Here is a 19072-nt window from a genome sequence, read left to right as displayed (position 1 = left end):
TAATGAACGGGGGTAGGAGAAATCCCCGAGCGGGGCGAGCCAGAGCCGCCAGCGGCGGCCGAGGGCGGGGGAATGGGCCGGTCCCAAAGCTCTGCCCACCCTCCATCGCCCTGCTCCTCCTCCTCCTCCTCCTCCTCGCTTCCGCCCCGGCGCGCCGCCCCTGGGCGCCCGGCGGGGCCCGGCCGGGAGCGGGAGCGGGGTGCGGGTCTCACCATCCCGGAGCAGAGGCTGATGACGGCGGTGAGCCGCGGGCGGGCATTGACGTGCCCCCGGTAGAAGCAGTGCTTCACGTCGGCGTCGGCCGCCTCGGCGTACAGGCGCCGCTGCTCGGCGGCGGGCTCTCCCAGGAGGCTGACGGTGAAGAGCGGGGCGATGAAGGCCGAGCTGGCCGTCAGGTTGAAGAGGAACTGCTGCCCGAAGGCGGACAGCCTGTAGTGCGCCTTGGGGGAGGCGGCGGCGGCCGCCGTCCAGGCGTCGGGGGCAGCGCTGGTGCTCCGCCGGCGCCGCCTGAAGTGGACATCGGTGGGGAAGGGCTCGCCGAACTCATTCACCCGGGTAGGAGTCACGATCTCGTACTCGCTGAGCTTCTCCAGCAGCTGGGCTGCGAGGGGACAGAGATGCACATGTCGCTGAGCGGGGTGGCCGAGCCCCGCGCCCCCCCGGGGGGGGCGGCAGCCCAGCATCCCCCCACCCGCGCCCCGCCCCTCCCCGAGCACCCCCTTACCTTGCCTGGGGTGCAGCTTCTGCCTCCTCGCTCCTGTCCTCAAGCCGTCGATGAAGAGCGTGGTGAGTGCCAGCGCCAGCGGCGCCAGCTGCATGGTGCTGCGCGCTGTCCTCGGAGGAGCAGCCTTCCCCGCGCTCCGCTTCTCCTCCTCCTCCTTCTTCTTCCTCCCTTTCCCTCTTTTTCTTCTTCTTCGTCGTCTTCTTCTTTTTCCCCTTCCTTTCGCCCCTCTCTCCCCCCTCCCCGCCCCCGGAGCGCTGCCGGGGGAAGGCGCCGGAGCCGGGCGGTGTTAGGGGCGGGCGGGCCGGCGGGGCGCGGGGCGCCGGGGCCGCGCATGGTGCGCGGGGGCGGACGGGCCGGGGTCGGGACCGACGGGCCGGGACGGGGGAGCCGCCCGCCCGCCCGCCTGCCTTGCCTGCTCTCCCTCGCTTTCCGCTTCTCCCCCCGTCGGGCTGGTGGACGGGGCGCTCCCGGGAGTCAATTTAAGGGGGCGGGCTCCATAGATCAAGCAGGAGAAAAGATCCCGCCCTTGCAGGAGCAGGGACAGCCCTTCCTCCTCTCCCCCACTCCCCTCCTTCCAACATGTCACTTTCTTTCATTCCCGACTAACGCCGAAGTCGCGGGGTTTGGCCAAGACAAGCCATCGCTGTGGCTGGACGGGGCGGGCCGGGGGGAGCCGCTCCCCGCCGGCTCCTTCCAAGAGGCTTTAAAATCGCCAAGTGGCCCGGGCAGAGCGGCACCGGCAGCTGCCTGGTCTGCCAGGTCCTGCGGGGAAGAGCCACTTTGTCACTCACCGGGAGGAGAGCTGAGTTTTCTTGCATAATTGATGGTTTTCCTTTTTTTTTTTTTTAAGGCAGCTCGAAGAAGTGGACCAGTAATCGAAGAATCCCCTGTGTGACACTTCTTTCAGCAGTTGTTTCTTCTGCATTTCTCAGATAAGAGGCAATTCAAGCAAGTTTTGTTTAGGGTCATATTTATGTTGTACATTTTTCAGGCACCCTGAGGGAAAAGAAAAAGTATTTCCTTATCTGAGTTTATTTTGTTTTGGTTTACAATTTGAAAGTTTTCTGTAAAAAGACATCCTTTAGAACTAAATGTAACTAAGCATTGTCTTCTACCCCTTCCTCAAACCAAACCCCCAAACCTTGGTTTAAAAGGTTTTTAAACCTTGAAAGCCTGTAGGCAGGGCAAAGGAAAATAGATATCTGGAAGTTTGGTTTGCACTTCCATAGAAAATTTCCAAGTTCTGTACTTTCTTCACTCAACTTTGGGACAAAAAACAGAAATGCCAATATTTGCTGCGGAAAGGGAAAGCTTTAAAATAAAAATAAAAATCAATTAGGAATCTACCTCTGGGCAAAATAGCACCTCCTGGCTCTTCAAAGCAACTGGTGAATTCCTAGAAACCTCAACTGTTAGCAGTAAATTATTAATTTTGTATGATGAATATAAAAGTCAGAGTAAGCAAAGCACCACCTGTAAAGCTGTGCATCTTCAAACCCTACAGTTGACTCTCTGGGGTCGGAGGGCTGGAGGCAGACCCTCAGCAGTGCAGAATCTCCAGGATTGTGGAGACCCAAGTCAGGACACCCTCAGGGCAAGGCGTAATGGCACATAACCTTCCCCGTGTGGCATTGTGCCCACACTTATAAAGCATGGTTTAATTAAAGTCTCGGATGTTTACAATAAGATAACTCACCCATATTGGCTGGGGGGGGGGTGTTGACAAAGCTCAGGTGCTTCCAGAGTGAACTTGCCTTGTGTGCAGACCACTCTGACAGCAGTGTTGGGTCTTCTTACCATCTCCAGCCTTAGGGTTGGTGAGAGCAGCCTGATGGTCCCCAAAGTTTGGGGGACAGGGTTGTCTCCCTGCTTTCCACTGTGAGTGTGTAGGAGCAGCGACGTGCCCATTCTGGTATGTGTTACCTACTACCAGTAGCAGTTTTCCCAAAACCAAACATGGTTGTGTCTCCATGCACTCACCTATTTGTGAGTGAACCTGGACCAGATTTGTTTCTCATGCTGCAAAGGGCCTGCACAGTAACATTTTCCTGTCCTTGCAGCTGATTGCTCATCCACACACATTAAGAAAGAAATCAATCCTCAGAAGAGGAGCAAGACCAAACTATTCTAAAATAACTTCAAACTGCAAAGCCTGCCACACACCTCTGACTTGTGTAGCCTTTCCTGGCCCAGCATGAAAGCATGTGGAATTCCCATCTATCCCACACCATTCTGTGTCCCAACTGAGTCAGAAAAGCCACCGAGGTCTTTAGGCTGCTGGATGAACAAAAAAGGGGAATCTCATAACGCCATCCCATAGCAGCCCAGGCTTCCTTCCAGGTGTATTTTCTCACCCTGATTCTTTTTTCTTTCTTTCTTTGTCTCATCAAATAAATGACTTGACTCATAGCTGGAGTAACATCTGCTCCCTGAGCTGCGGTGCTGCTCCACGAGGCTTGCAGGAGCACCCTGAACCCTGACCCTCTTCCAACACCTTCCTACAACTTCTACATGTGCCCCAAAGCTTTCAAACTTCACAGGACTACAGGGTGCTTGGGATATGGCCCCAGAAACCATGGCAGGGGAAGGGGAGGCTGAGTCCCGTGCTCAGGTGGGTGTGGGGATGTATCCCGGCAGTGCTGGGGGGAGCCGGTGCTGCCAGTCGGGCGTGTTGAGCGGTGTCAAGCAGCCGGTCAGCAAAGGGGGAGTGAAGAACAACCAAGTTGCCTGAGGAAGGAGAGAGAGTGAGAAGCTGAGCATAGCATTAGAGCTGAGTCAGAGGGGAGGGGAGGCGGCTTACGTGGAGCTAGTCCTGCCAGTGTCCTGGGGGAGAGGGGTGCAGCCTTCACTCATCTCCTCATCCTTGGATCGGGATAGTGTTGGGAAACAGGTCTGCTGCTGGTTTATCTGGGCTGCAGAGTGCTCCAGGGCATCCCCATTTCACAAACACCCCTTGTCCCACCACGGAGCCTCAGCATGCCCCTGTGCCACGTTGGGTGCTGGCGGGAGCTGCCTTGCTTCTGTCCTGCTCACTGTCACAGAAAAACCTATCAAAGCCTTGGGGTTTTTTTCTCCTTATATGAAGTTAAGATAACCAGTTAATTTGGCTCTGGAGTGAGGTTCAGAGGAGCTCGGGAGCTGGCATGAGGTGAGAAGTGGCAGCACATACCTGTGACTTGTTTGGGTAGGACTCCTTTTGGCACTGAGCTGAATGGAGCAAGGTTGTCTTGTGCAGCATCCTCACGGGCTCACCCACTGCTCTGAAACTATCAACACAAGGGAAGGCATGAAACAGAAGAACTCCATCACTCAAAAGAGGGGAGCTGACCCATGGGACTAATTGGAAGTCAATTATAGGGCAGAGTTGGGAGCAGACTGAAGGCTTCCAGGACGAAATCCTGGCTTTGCAATGTCACTGGACATGCTCTAGCAGCATGGCATGACTTCCAGAGCCATTTCCATCAATATACACAAGTTGTAGGTTGTGAAGCATTTTGAATCTTTACAGCTGCAGATTAGAAGTGCAGAAGGAAAGCTGTAGCGTAAGTAAATAGATTATGTGGAGTTTAGAGAAGTTAAGCTACAATCTTAAATTCAAATAACTTTCCTATTAGGAAGGATCTATTAATACTTATGGTATGGTAATTGTGCAGACTCCAAGTCCTCACCCAGTCAAAAGTAAGCCCTAAGAGTCCGTACCTACCAATGGAAAAATCCCCTTAAAACACTGGGAATATTGCCTACATAAATACTGCAAAAGTTGAGCTGCAGATGATGCTTCTATAAACTACAAAATGAGAACTTGATCACAACAGCAAAACTTCAGTAAGAAATTTAAGGCAATGCATGCTGCTGCCAGAACACACTCGAGGAACTCAAATTTCTTGAAATTTTTGCACTTCTTTCCCCCCACATTACCATTTCCTTTTCCCCATAGGTGAGGCCATCTCCAATACTGATCTTTGTTCTTTGCGGCTCAGCCTTTCTGGGTAAGCCTCATCTTCCTTTATCTGCAGCATCCTCTTGCTTGCTCAACGATTATCCCAGAAAGCAAACGGTTTCCCTTTGATGGTTGCTCCTCAGTACCACAAGATAACTGAAAACAGCCAACATTTTCTCCCCATGTCTAATCTGCGTGGTCAGAAACTGAAAGATTTCATTCCCTTCAAACAGCTGACTGCCTCTCTCATCTGCTGATGCTGGTAACAAGGATACCACTCTGGGCTGCCTTTCCCTCTGTTGGGGAAGCTGTTCTGCTCACAGAGAGGCTTCTCTTTAAAGGACATTTTCAAAGGACATTGTGTTATGGCTTCATTTTAAAGACATTTTTAGCCTTTCACATTTGTTTGGAGGGGCTGAGATTTGCAAGTTCTTGGTGTATACTCAATTTTCAGACTTATCTGTGCCAAGCCAACTCTTTTTGATCCTTGTTAAAAGGATTCAAATATACAGTTTAACACATCTACAGTAGCCATTTAAGCTCTTGCTTCCTCTGTGGGGTTCTGTCCTTCCCCCAGGTAGCGTGCTGCTGCCATCAAGAGCTGAATCACTGGGTTGTTTGAAGTCTCCTTCCTTCTAGGAGGCTGGAAAGTGTTAACAGGTCATTCCCAGCACTACCAGCATAGCACTGCTGTCACAGCTTGCCCTCTATGGGCCCATATTCTGGTCCCCTCTTTAGAGCCAGTGGCTGAGGGAGACGTGAAAGGATGTGCCAGGATGCTGCAGTGCCATCAGTGCCATCCTGCTACCCTGAACACTGAGATGTGCACATTGAAGTGACTAATCCAAGGTCACAGGGGCAAATAAGACCCAAAGTCAACTTGGTCCTATGTCAGACTGCAGCTCTGGTGCCTTCCCAGCCAGGGCATTGCAGCAGGAGCTGTGTCCTGTAGGAACCATCCATTGCTCTGCAAAAGAGATGCAAGGTGGGGACACAGTGGAAATTCAAGTACAGCCCAGTTCTTGCAGACCTTATCCCTGCTGCTTGCCTGGGTGGGAAACCACCATTTGGGAACAGAAGGTGAAGGAGAGAAAGCAAATATGCAAGGAAACTGGCTCTCAGATTGCCTCAGAAACAACTCTGACCCTGGAAAACAGATACATGAGTAGGAACTAGGGACTGGGTGGGAGGAACAGCAAAGCCCACGTAGCCGCTGCAAATGTGTGGGATTTTCTTCTTCAGGTCAGCACGGATGGACATAATGATCCCTTGAGGCACTCCACTTAAAGCTGCTGGCTCCAGCTTACCCCTCCCCTGCTCCCAGCATTACTGCTGACCGTTCACACACTGCTCCTTTTCCTTACACCTCTTATCTGCCACGGGAAAAATGCTCAGAGTAGCCTCGCTTCTGGGTCTCACTGCAGCCTGTCAGTTCCTTTGGCCTGACAGGCATTTATAGATCCCATCCCCCTTTTTACTACAGGTAGCAAATCTGAGATAGATCCTAAAGTAGCTGAGAAGCATTTATTTCTGGATCTTCCCATTTTTGTGCAAATTAAGCCATCAAGCTAAACATTATATCAGTTTATCTTTTGTGTTTGACACGCTATAAATCAAACAGGACCTGAACACACCCCTTTTGACTTTTGATATTACGTACATGTGCATCTATGCTGTGTTCCAGGTGCCTTTGCCAAAACATTAACAGTAATACTACGAGGACTAAACAGAGCAGATGTTCTGTAATCCCACACCAAAAGGCAACCTGGGAGTGCTGGAAGCTCTGCAGGTACAAAAAGCTTTACCCCTCGAGCCATGTACTTGTATTATACAAACTAATTATTGTAACAGCTCTGTGAGGGGTCACCATCACCTTACGAAGAGGAGACAGAGATGGCAAAGGACACGGGGTTGTGGAGCTCTGATCCTGTGATAGTTCCACCCTCCCTCTCAAGCTTCCATGCAGCCTAAGTGTACAGTGTAATATTTCAGTGCAGGGATCATTAAACTGTAAAACTCTATTTTAGGAGGGTTGTTTTCATTCTTTCCCCAAATAGTAGATTGTCTCCAGAGATAACAAAATACAAATATCCATTAGAGTAGGGAAGAAGCTAAGCAACTTTACAGATATCAAGTTCTTTTTCCCTGCACTGTTTGATTTCCCTTGGGGTGTCACAAGGTATGCAGCTAAAAGCAAAGACATCTCCCTGGGGGACGTCTTTGCGATGTTGTTGTATTTGTATAGTGGTAGGAAGTCTCTATTGGTTATAAAACCATCAAAAAAATTGTCAATAGCTAAAAAGTGGGAATGTTTTAGGCCTAATCCAGCTCCTGTCAAAACTCATCATCAAAAACTTCCACTGACTTGGAGAAGTGCAGAATCTGTCAGTTCCAGAAGCTTTTACAGCATCACATCATGTTCATTAATATCCACCTGACAAGCATATATAACACCCAGTTATACATGTTACCAAGATGCAACAGCAAAAAACCCATTTCTTTCTGACTTTGAAAAATGTCTCTGCTCAATAAGTTGCAGTACCTGAAGTCAGAGCATTTTAAAATGCTGCCCAGGTATCTGAGGGTTGCCAGAACAGATGGGCACAGGGAGGGAGAAGATAATCTAATGGCCTCTCCATCACTTGGTACCGCTGCTGGCATCATATCATTACCACAGCCAGAAGGTGCACCAGACCAGAGCAGCCATGTGGGATTGCTCCCTCCATGCTAAAGGAGTGAGAGATGCTGCTTAAATGTGATGCTGCAGACTTGTCTGCAGTCTCCAACTTGTCCTGTGCAGGATGTGCTGAGGAGGCAGCTCTCCTCCTACATGTGCACTCAGCTTCCTCATATCCTCTGAAAGCAGCATTGATAAGGAGCAGACTAAGGATGCTTAGTGGTGAAGACTTGGGCTTGACAAAACTCTAAAAAGGGATTTGGTATCTCCCCAACTACGGTATGTTTGCCCTGGATGAGTGAGTGGTGAACAAGTTCTATTTTCGGCTGCACACTCTGCAACAACCTGCCTGTTTCTCACGATGGCTGTCACTCGCCTGAGCACACCTAACACAGGATCCCTCGCTCTGCTTTGTGCCCAGATTACTGCTTTGCTGTCAGGTGCCCACAGCCTTGTCTTTGCTACTTAGCTACACTATCAAGCCCTGCTTTTGCAAGCAAAATAAGGCATTTAACAGTAAGAATTCAGCATTTCTTAGATGGAGTGTAGATGAGATGTTAAGGAGCAGCCACAGAAGTAGTGGGATGCAACCAAGGGAGAGCAAACTGGATGATCTGCAAAGCTGAAACAGAGTTGTCCTTTCCCTCCCAGTTGTTTCCATCATCCACCTCTTGCTCTATGCCTTCCTGCCTTCTCACTCACTAAATACCTTTTTTTTCTGATGGCTGAGGCTATGCAGGAGCAAACCTGGAATCCATACATTCCCTCGCAGGTGTGGAGAGAGCAGGAATGATGTGAATTGGCTGCAGCCTTCCTAACCACAGTCATGTCATGCCACTCAGGCTGGGACTCCGGAGAGAGAATTAATGGAGTGTAAATCCCTGTTTGGAAGTCTCCAGCTTCTCCCTGTAACTCCTTCACTCCCTTTTCAAACACATGAGGAAGGGACCTCCCCAAAGAACCACAGCTGGACATTTTGGGTCATTTTAGAAAGTAGGGGAGAATTCACACAGCCAGACCTGCCTGGCTGACGGGTTCAGAGTGAGCTGTGATACTTCCAAGGGAATCTCTAGTCCTGAGACTAAACCCTGCTAGCAACAATCCTCTTTTAAAGTTATTGTATGGCTTGGCTACAAAGATAAGGCACCAGATGGCTTGGGAAGAATTTTTAGGAGACAGTCGTGCTGGTATGCCTGGAAGGATCATGAGAGTTTACGTTTACAATAGACTATTTCTTTGGAGGCAAATGTTTGTCAGGAACATCAGTTTTAATTACTTAAAATGTAGGCTGTTTCCAAATGCAGACAGTGATAAGAGGAGGGTTTTTTCTTAGTTTTTTTTCTTGAAGAGAGAATAGCCGCAGAAATCCCTTCCTTTATAGGTAGCAGATTGGCTTGTTCAGACTAACCTTATGCAGTTTTCATCCCAAATACTATCCTGCAGCATGTTCTTTCTCTGATGAATTATTCATTGCACAAGTAGGTATTTCTTTTTATCTGTCTTCATTCAGTGAAGCAAGCAGCTAATTTTGTCAGCTCAAAGAGCACAAAAACATGGGTCAGTCATCAAAATTCCCAAGACTTTTCAACCAAGCCTTACTTTGTCTTTTGGTTGCAAAGAGGGATGAGCTGGGACAGGATCCATCAGGATGCCAGTAGGAATAAGCAGCCTACCAGTAATCTCAGATGTTGCTTTCATACACCCAACCTACTTCTAAAACCAAGTGTGATCAGTCTGCAGTAAGAACTATAGCACTACTACCTATAATATCAAGCTGAATTTGATGGCACTAGGAATTGAGTTCCCTTATACCCAGCCTGACATTTCTTTCCCAGCCAGAAGTGTTACCCAAACTTATTTAGAGGATTTGGACCATTTGGGTCTTCCTGACAACCATGACCCTGCCAGAGCTCCTCATCACCTGCAGGTGCATGGTAGACCTGAGGAGATGTGCATGTTGGACAGCACATCTTGTAGGCCTGGAGATGTGGTAGCTCTGCTGAGGAGATGATTTCCTGCCCTGCAACACAGGGATGTTGGGATATCTGTGTCATATTTTTCAGACCTCTCTACTTTCTGTATTTATTACGACATAAATAACATTACCGAATGCTGGTGATGGGAATCGGGCTCATGTTTGTGAGCCAGCTGTTTCCATGTTTTCTCCCCATGTTTTATCAGCCTAATTCTTAAATATCCCTAACACTTCCATCCTGAATTTTTAAAGGGAGGAAGCATGACTTGGAAATTACTATAACATGAGGAGATTTGTTGACTTAACTGACATTGTTTTGACATGACAGGGCCTACCAAGGGACCAAGACCCTTTTGTGCTAACTGCAGAGCAAACACAGGACTGAGAACAGAGCTGGTATCAGAGTTCCCCTGCCTTATCACACTCAGTTAATGCATTACTCCACACCAGCCAGCCAGCTAAGAGTAGCATTTGTTACAGGGAGAGGGAAAACTCATACACAGCAGCAGCATTCTTTCTCTCTACTATTTTCATAGCAAGTTCCTGCCCATGGCTCTTTGTAAGTCAAGCCCATAGTCAAACAGAATTGTCCAAATCGGAGCCATTTCATCTACCAACAAATTGGATGTTTGCATCTGTACAACAGCAGGACAAGGAGATGTTGGCCCATGGCTGAGACTCCTAGAGCTGTCACACCTTGTGAGCCACGCTGGCATCTCCCAGCACCCACAGGTCAACCAAGCACCACAAGAGCCAAAAGAGAACCCCTCTCAAACAGATGTGTAGCACTGGGCTCATTTAAAAATACGTGTGTTATCCTGCTTCATTCAGTGAATTAATTAACCCCTCTGAACAGGGAGGATGTAACTTTGTAGCCCTGGCTATGTGTCTATATAAAACCATCTGGTTTAGGATGGCAGAGTCTAATTGACTGCATGAAATTTCTTTGAACACCATTATGTATAGAAAATAGGCCTCTGGGCCAGGAACTGGCAGTTTTTGAGGATCTGACCTGCTTCTACTGAGAGCATCAGGAGGGATCTGGTGTCACCACCTCTCTGCTGCTTCAGTTCAGCAGCATCATTAACATTTCTGACCAAGAACCATCCCTGAGCCACTTTCCTGCAGCCCATTTTACAGCACAAGAAACAAAAGAGGAGATTCTGCATTGCTTAAACACATAAGAACTACTGCCCTGTAGCCCTGTTAGGGCTATTTCATGTTATCTCCAGGGCATGCCAATAGTGACTGTTCAATGGTGATGGGTAAGAACAAGGAAAATTACAGCAGGGCCATACCTGAGCACCAGTCCATCCTTCAGGGATCTGCAGTTGGGTGACCTGCACCAGAGGGGATGTCCTTGTGCACCTCTGCTGAGCTGCTCCAGGGGGAGAGGGACACAAGTCCTGCCTGGAGAGACAGAAACACCACTGTAACTCTCACCCTTGTGCAAATGCCGTGCAGGTGTTCAGAAGCTCAACCTTGCACCACCCTATGGTCTGACTTAATACCAAACAGGATGGTTTAACTTCCACTGATCACCCAGGACAGATAAGGCCGTGGAAATCCCAGATTTACAAATTCAAATTGAAAACACTCACCACAGTCTCAGTGGCATGTGTGTGTAGAACTGCCAGTGGCTGTGAGATCTCTCAGGGCACGGAGATACAATTACAGCTGTCAAGGACAGAAGTCCCTTTTTACTTCTCTGCCCCATTCCTTAAGATTTTTCTCATGCCCCAGCCCTCTCCTTGTGTCCTTCCCTCAGGCCATGTGTCATCTGTCCAGGTCACCAAGGGATTGGGTTCCCGTGCCTGGAACCAGTTCTTGTCTTATTGGCAGCTCTTCTTCTTTCTGCACCCATTGAAATCTATAAAAATGAGACAATGCATGAGCAGCCTTCTAATCTAATTATACTTATGTTTACTTGGCAGAATCTTAGATATTTTGCAACTGATTTATTTGACCCAGCAAAGAGCTTCCAGGAGAAGGCACGAGCGGGTGATACAGTGCCATGGATGTCTCCTGTCAGTCTGAAACGTGGCACAAATGTGCCCTTCTCCATCCAAGCCCTTCAGCAAAAGCGTATCTAGTTCATTTCCTGATTTCAGAAAACGGGTGCAAATGCACCCAAGGCTCACCCTGCAGCTGGAGGTGTCTGGAGCACCCTGCAAGTGTGGGCACAGCTACATCTGTCCCTCGTGTCACAGGCATGAGCCCCCTGGCCCCGGGCGGTCTGTGAATAGCACAGCAGTTGGAAAAATTCACACAGAAGATTTTGCAAGCCCATTTGCTGGTTTAAACTTTGTCCTAGAGACTAGAGGCTCCTACAACTGTGAGAAAGGAGGCTCCTTGTCGTTTATAGCTGAGGTCAGCGGAGGGCCAGAGCAAGGAAGTTTGTATTGCAGCAATTTGTACCTTATCTTGTTTATAGATGTAAACAGAAGGTTTACGCTTCCGTTACTGAACTCTCCTACACCAAAAATGTTCAGTGCAAAGAGGAGGAGAGGGATAGGCAAAGTGTGTGCACTGATTTCTTGAGCATACTTCTAAAAGTACAGTTAAAGAGTCCAGTGTTTCTGAAGCGTTGGGAAATTGGGACTCCCTTGTGGGGTTTAAAAACCCATCTCTGTGCAGACTGCAGGGGTCATTCCAGGATCTCCATAGGATCTGGATGCAACTTGTAAGTTTGATGGACTTGGGTCAACACCATTGAAGCCAAGAGTCCTTTCATGAGCTTTAGGTCACTCCCAATTTCTTCTGAAGTCATTGCCCAGGCTTTTCTCATTTTAGTCACAGTACCAGAGTTTTGTATCATCTGAAAAGCTCCAAGGCAAGGGACATATGGAGCCTACAAAAGCATAGCTATTGTGCTAGCTAGCTCCAGTCCCATGCCAAGCAAATTATTCATGCACACTCTGTGGATAGGAGGCACAAGCTTTCATGTGGTTATATGGATAAAGGGAGGAGAATTTGGGCCACTGACTCAGTCTGTCAGCAATGTTTCCCCCTAAATACAGCCATGGAGCTGCAAAGCAGATTTCTCACAGCACTGATGGTGGGGCAGTACTCCCTCTGGAAAGTGTGACCCCTGATTTACATGCCGCTTGGAAACCAGTATCACGTAAGGGATGCAAGCCAAATTCTTCCTAAAGTCTGGCCTTTTGATTATAACCTTTCAGGAAAGTAAGCAAATGAACAAAAGCAGCTTAGAGATAGCATTTCAAATGAGAATCAGACAGCTTGCCTGGAACAGGAGCAGTGCAAACTGCCCAGACTGTTGGAGATGTGACCATGCCATGTGATGCTGCTCTCTTGCATCCAAAAGGAAACCTGACATTCTACAGGTGTTCTGCTTCTTGGGTAGTCTCATGGAAGGAGAAGGAGTTTGAGGAGACTCACTACAAAAAGGTCCTTATAAGGCTTCTACTTTGCCATTTCAGCTCCATGACCGAAGTGCTTTTTGTTGTTTTCTTTCTCTTTTTTCTCTTAGTGGATTTTATTCAATTACCATTTCAGTGGCCACTGTGGAGTGCAGGGTACATTCCTGCTTCAGTCATCTTTGTGTCCACTTGGCAGCATTTCTGAACACTCAGCAAAGCAGACAGTTGGTATTTTCCTCCATTTTCACTTTCCCTTAGAAATATTTCCTGTATAGCCTTGCCACACTGAAAAAAAAAAAAAGGCAAAAAGAAATTCATATGATCCTTCCATAAAGGAATTAAATTTGCTTTATTATTCTAGTTAGTGGGAACAGAAAAGCCAATCAGCTGACTATTATTGTACAATAAAGCCAAGAGTAGTTCATTTCAATCCTTGTTCCATAATACTTATATTATTCAGACCTGGAGACAAAAGCACTAAGGTCATGGATTAGCCATGGCTTAAAGTTGAAAATAGCCTGAGGAAGTAAGGATGACAAAGTAATTACTAGTGGGCAAATCATATGTTAATGGGTATGGGAATTGCTTAGTGTATGCCATTTTATCAATGTAAATGGAAGAAATACAAAAGCAATTTCAACTATTAAGGTCTCCATTAAAATATATATATATGTATATAATTGTGACTAGTCTCTATACTTGAAAAATAGCTAAAAAATATTTGAAATGATAATATATTAAAATAAATTATTTAGTAATAATTAAAACAGTTGTTGAAATATAGAGCTAGTTCTCATTAACAGGGTTTTATTAGTTTACTTTTTTTTCAGTGATGTATAAAACTGGAACCTGTGTCATTAACTGAGGTGCCAAGCAGTTAAGAAAACACACTATGAAGAAACTCATCCCTAACACCAACCATAAACTGCACTTTTCTAGATAAAAGACCATGATCCAGAGGTAAATAATTATGGCAATTTGCTTGGCTAGAGCATGTGAGGTAAATCACACCAAAGCCTTCACATGCATACCCAAACAAATTGGCAAACTCCATAATAAAAACTCCATATTCACCAGTGCTGGAATTTCACAAGACACCTACCAAGGTTTCATTAGGATCACCTATTGCAAGCATTACAGCTGGTACAATAATAATTGCTGTGCCAAAGATAATTGTGAGAGCGCAAAACACAGGAAAACCAGAAAAGGAATTATGTGACAAGAATGCTACGCAATTTTTCACACAACAGCGAAGAAAATTAGATTTCTAAGCAGAGGATGAACACTTACTTGCCAGGATAACAGCCACTGCCTGCACAGAAAACACCCCTCAGAGCCCATGGGAAGTTCAGAACAAGCAGCAGCTGAACACATCCAAGAAGAACAGCAGTGCTTAATTATTTTGTGCTTCTGTGCTAGAAGAAATTACACCTGCACATGTTACTGTGGGGTAAAAAAAGACATACATCAGTAAAACTACATATGAAGTAGTTCTGTATTGCTCAGACCACTTCTAACCTATTCACCCAGAACACCTCCTTGAAGAGGAGAGCCTTTTCCCAATGATTGGGACGTACTGGGAGAAGTTTATCTTGGCCTTAATTTGTAGCTCAGTCAGAGCAGAGAGTTTATAGAAACCTCTTGAGTCTTTGTAACACTGTGTTAAGTAATAGCAGAAATAAAACCACTGTCTTGGGATAATGCACCTTGTTTTATACAAACATTTCATCTCGAACTCTTACATAGGCAATAAAACAACATTCAGTCTCCTAAGTCTTCTTTGGTTAGGTTCATAATGTACTTACCTACCAGTTAAATTCCTGACATTCAGAACACCAAGAAACCTCTATTTGTTAGTAACTCAGCCCAAAATAAGTGTACTATTTGAGTAAAAGATAATCTATTTTGAAGAAGGCTGCTAGACAGGTCTTGGTGATATAGGAGGGTAAGGTGCACATGATTATTTAAAAGAAACAAACAAACAAACCAAAAGAAAAATCAAGTGTTTTCCATTTCAGAAGTGATTTTTTCCACATTTTTATTCAGATTCATGCTTTCTTCATTCAGATATAGGTTGTGACCTCAAACAAATATCCACTGAGACCTTTCTTACTGCCAGCCTTTGGATGCCAACATTTGGAAGACGAGGAGATACCGCATCCTGTGCCCCACCCCCCCAGTATCTCAGGCTGTTTCAGTGTTTTACCTGTCCTTCAAATGCCCCATGCAGAAGCAAAAGGGTTGGTTCACATATGTAATACAACTTAAGGGCTGATTAACAGGCTGGTTCTCATTTTCTCTGCCTTATGAGCCCCATAATCCTACTTAGTGTTTTAGCTGTGTCATACATGAATTGGTGGCTCTGTGCAGTTCCTTGTCCAGTGATGGCAAAGAATAATGCCTTTGGCATGCAATACTCAGTGAGGCAAGCACAGAAAGTGTTAACTCACAGGCAGGATAATATCCTATTTGGTTGAAGTAAAAAGTAAACAAATACAGGATTTACTGCAATTTAAGGCTTAAGATGAGATCAGATGCCTGTCATCTCCAAAAGCCTCTCAATCAGCAAAAAATAATCCTTCATGAAATAGATTGTTGGGTTTTGGTGCAAATTTTTTGGAGAAAATGGAGCCATATGTTATTGTTCTGTAGAGTGGAGGGAGGTGAAGCATAAACTCAGCTGAAAACTTATCCACGGCTTCTGGCAAGTGCGGGCCAGAAGCCTGTGATTTGTGCTGCTTACCAGATCTCTGCATTTCATGAATCCCAGATGATGTGCAGGGGGATCTCTTTAAAAGGGTGTGGGAAGTTAGAACTATCATCAGCTAATGAAGAGGGTAGGGAAATGAAAATGGAGCCAAAGGGAAAGGAGAGCACACTCATTTTCCTGGGAATTACTGTGTTAGAGCCACCTGCTTACAGGGTTAACTTTCTTCCCCTCTTTATTTCAAATGAGGGGAGTCAACCCGACCTTTACTTTCAGATCTGAGAGAAGCCTTGAAAACGAGAACAGTGAAGCCGTCCAAACGCAAACACTGGCTGCAGCAGACCTATTTATAAATAGTTTAGAAGAACACCATGAACTGCAGAAGAAGGGGAATTTCCCCCCCCCACCCAAGTTTTGCTGCCTCAGTGAACACAGTGACATGCTTGAATTTGCTTTCTTACATACCAGGAGGCCTGTAGCAGAAAATGAGGTTAAATCCACAAACACAGAACCCAATGCAGTCAAGTGGCACCAGCTCCAGTTTTGCTGCAGTGCGTGAAGGGGCTGTTCTGCAGAGAATGTCCCTGGTCTAACATGGTCCCTCAGGCTTTAGAGTTGGTGGTCCAGCCTCAAGTGGCTCTGAGGACATCGACCTCTACAGGGGAGGAGCTGAGGACACCCTCCCAGGCTGCCTTCATCCTTCTCTTCCACCTCTCTCCAACCTAAAAAGGTTTTCTTTCATAAAGAATAAGCAACAAAGCATTCAACTGTGATAGTAAGTAACATTAAAAATTCATAAAGTGAGAAACTAATCCAAAACAGCCAGCACCCAAGCCCTCATATATTCTCATAACAATTCAGATTTATCACAGCCCCCAGCCTGCTATAAAACTCCAAGTCACAACTACTACTACACATTTCTGCTGGGCTGCAACTTTCAATTTTGAACCTTAGCCCTACAAGGAGTTCTCTGAGCAGAAGGTCAGCCTTTGTTTTGAAGGATGTCATAAGTGAAAACAAACTCTGGCCTTGCAAAACTTCCCTGTTTGTAGTTTTTCCCCAAATTACGCAGAACAAGTAATCCAATAGATTAAATTTCCCTTTCTGAGAAGTGATATCTAATGGCAAACCAGTGATGATGTCACTGGGCAGATGATACAGTCACTGAAGTGCAGCAGAGATGGCTCAGATGCTTGGAAACACATTGCAGAAAGAGCATTTAATCCTCTTTCTGTCTGCCCTCACACACAAACACTGAGGGATCAAGGCAACTTTCTGGGGCCTAACAAAGTTAGAGCAGATGACAGAGACAGTTGGCCAGTCAAATTATTTATTGTTTCAGAATAATACGTAGCTACCTGTAATTATTGTCCTGTTTTGGCTTCTCCTGTCTGCAGACATAACAGGCTCTCCCTTACCCCTCTCTGAATCTCATCAGATGCCACTGGAGCATGCCAGGATTGGGAACAGAAGTCAACTGAAGGTGAGATGAAGTGAAGAAGAATGAACACCTTTGACACATCTCTATAAACAAAGGTTAACCCACCGTCCCCTCTTTTGCAAGCCACTCTAAAAGTGGGGTGAATTTTACTGACCCAGACATTTCCAGCTGCCTGTATCTTCTGTTTCCCATCTCATTTCTCCTGAAGCCTCTCTAACAAACTTCATGGGTGATTTCTTGGGTCAGGGTGGTATCTTTCTATTTATGTATCATAGCTCTCAGTAGAAATGTTTTCCATAAACTAGTTTGGTTACTCCTGAACTGATGAAGTTCACAGACAGTCAGCTGTAGAAAGAACTGAAGATGGAAATTTTTTTTATTTTTTTTTTGCTGTGGATAATAGTCACAGACAGGCTCCTCTCTCCAATCAGCTGCCTGAAACATCCCACTCTATTTCACAGAAAATGATCTTGTATATGGGTTAGCTTGAAGGGTCATTGAGCAAGTTGCTGGCTACATCAATGGCACACTTGCTCTTCCAGGATAGCTGTGGCTAAGTTACTTTAATTGCTCACAGGTCCACTTTTGGATGGAAGGAGAATAAGAAAAAAAATAAAGACGAGGTGGACTCACTGTATTGAGCAGTCCCCACCTTGGATAACCTGCTGGTGAAGAGGCAGAAGTTCAAGTCCCAAGAAGTTCAAGGATGTCTCAGGGCCTCTGGAAATCAACTCCAGCAAGACCCAGTAACACCTGAGGTGATGAAGGAAGGAGCCCTGACACTTCTTGTGCCTGCACCAAAGCCTCTGACAGTACTGGCAAAACACTGAATTTATTTGCTTTAGATTGATCTGATTAGAGCAACAGCTGGAAAGGTGAGTGTCTTTAATTAAATGGACAATAATTTATGACTTATATTGGATGCCTCACAGTCAAAAATAACTGTTTATTAATAATGGTTTTAAAGCTCAGTTCCTGTTTTAAGCAAAATAAATTTAAGTAAGCAGTCCCAGCTGAGCTTCTGGTGGGAGGGAATTTACTGACAAAATTAAACAAGTTAGAAAAGAGCTACTCAGAATTTACTAGTGTTCCTTTACTATCCTTAAGTTTTGGTAGAAATGTAGTGCAACCTAGCACTTGCACTTCAAAGGTTTTCATGAGCCACTAGCAACAGGCATAATTCTCCTCTGCATGAGAATTTACAATCTTGGAAGCTCTCTCTCATTTCTTATTTTCTTAGTACTGTAAATAGATTTTTTACAGACACATATGCATACACACACTATGTGTGTATATATATATACACACACACATATATACTAATATACATATATATGTACTTGTTTCTGATGCAAAGCAGTTTGAGAGCTTCCCTGCACAGATAATTTGGCAGCTGAAAGGTGTCCAGCTGGCAAACTCGCTAGAATGTAGCACACGAGATGGAAAGGGCAGCAACTGAACACCAGTTTTGCTGCTGGAGCAGGATGAGTTTCCTGTGATACTTCAAATTCCTTCTGTAACCATGGGCAGATGATTTAGTAACAGACATTCAGAGGGATTTAGGTTTGCAAAGATGTGAATAGAAAACTTACAGGAATTTCTTTAATGCTGGATGCCAAGGGAGCTGGACATCTCAGGAGACTTTTGAGGATTGCTCTGCATGTGTCTTTCTCTCCTAATTTGCTTCAACAGATGTTGTTTCCTCTGCCTTGGCTCTTCTCATTTAGAAAATGTCAAACCCAGTGATTTCCTCCCTCATCGGGAAGGATCAGAAGAGTGAAGCGCTCCAGCAAACAAGTCAGCTGAAAAAAAACGAGATAGATGAAGGAATCTGAAAAGTTTAATGTATTGCTGCTCACCTTTGCCAGACATGAATGACCTATGAAATATTTATCATCAGAATCACTGACCTCATGTAGGTAATGCTAGCAGTGAAGCCATGCATGCCCTGGGTTTCTCTTTTTTGTACTGAGCAGGAAATGCTTGTGCAGACTTGGAGGAGAGGGAAGCTTCACACCTGAAAGGGGATTCAGCTCCAGCACCTTTTCTCAGCAATGATGGGCTGTGCCGTTGGTCATGAGAGAGATGAAACCCTCAGAGATGAAAACCAGCCCCACTCTGTTCCCCGCCACACAACAGGCCTGAGATCTGTGAGAAACTCACCATTATGGTCCAAATGTCAATGTCCCAGGCAGAGTTCTGGGATCATGGAGTCATTGCACCAT

At 46.0% G+C, this 19072-nt stretch overlaps 1 protein-coding gene and 1 long non-coding RNA gene across 4 annotated transcripts in view; one reads left to right on the top strand and one right to left on the bottom strand.

Moving 5' to 3' along the window:
- The window catches only part of ADAMTS9 (ADAM metallopeptidase with thrombospondin type 1 motif 9), an 80159-nt gene extending 78855 nt beyond the window's left edge, over window positions 1-1304 (bottom strand). For all 3 annotated transcript variants that reach the window (XR_007628678.1, XM_050312868.1, XM_050312870.1), the window contains exons 1-2: window positions 725-1304; window positions 213-601 (exon numbers count right to left, since the gene is read on the bottom strand). Coding sequence is in view for 2 of the 3 variants with exons in the window: in XM_050312868.1 (XP_050168825.1) it covers window positions 213-601; window positions 725-818 (483 nt within the window). In the remaining variant the exon portion in view is untranslated. The remainder of the gene's footprint in view (window positions 1-212; window positions 602-724) is intronic.
- LOC126638740 (uncharacterized) lies at window positions 410-17716 on the top strand. The gene is made up of 4 exons (XR_007628679.1): window positions 410-555; window positions 1579-3335; window positions 16804-16889; window positions 17425-17716. It is a non-coding gene; the product is annotated as an uncharacterized LOC126638740 (long non-coding RNA).
- Window positions 17717-19072: the final 1356 nt, after the last annotated feature.

Source organism: Myiozetetes cayanensis, unplaced genomic scaffold (genome assembly GCF_022539395.1).
Source record: "Myiozetetes cayanensis isolate MyiCay16 unplaced genomic scaffold, myiCay2020 scf18, whole genome shotgun sequence".
NCBI classification, from domain to species: Eukaryota; Metazoa; Chordata; class Aves; order Passeriformes; family Tyrannidae; genus Myiozetetes; species Myiozetetes cayanensis.
The sequence above is the reverse complement of the archived record's forward strand: the minus strand, read 5'-3'. Positions and strand labels throughout refer to the sequence as shown.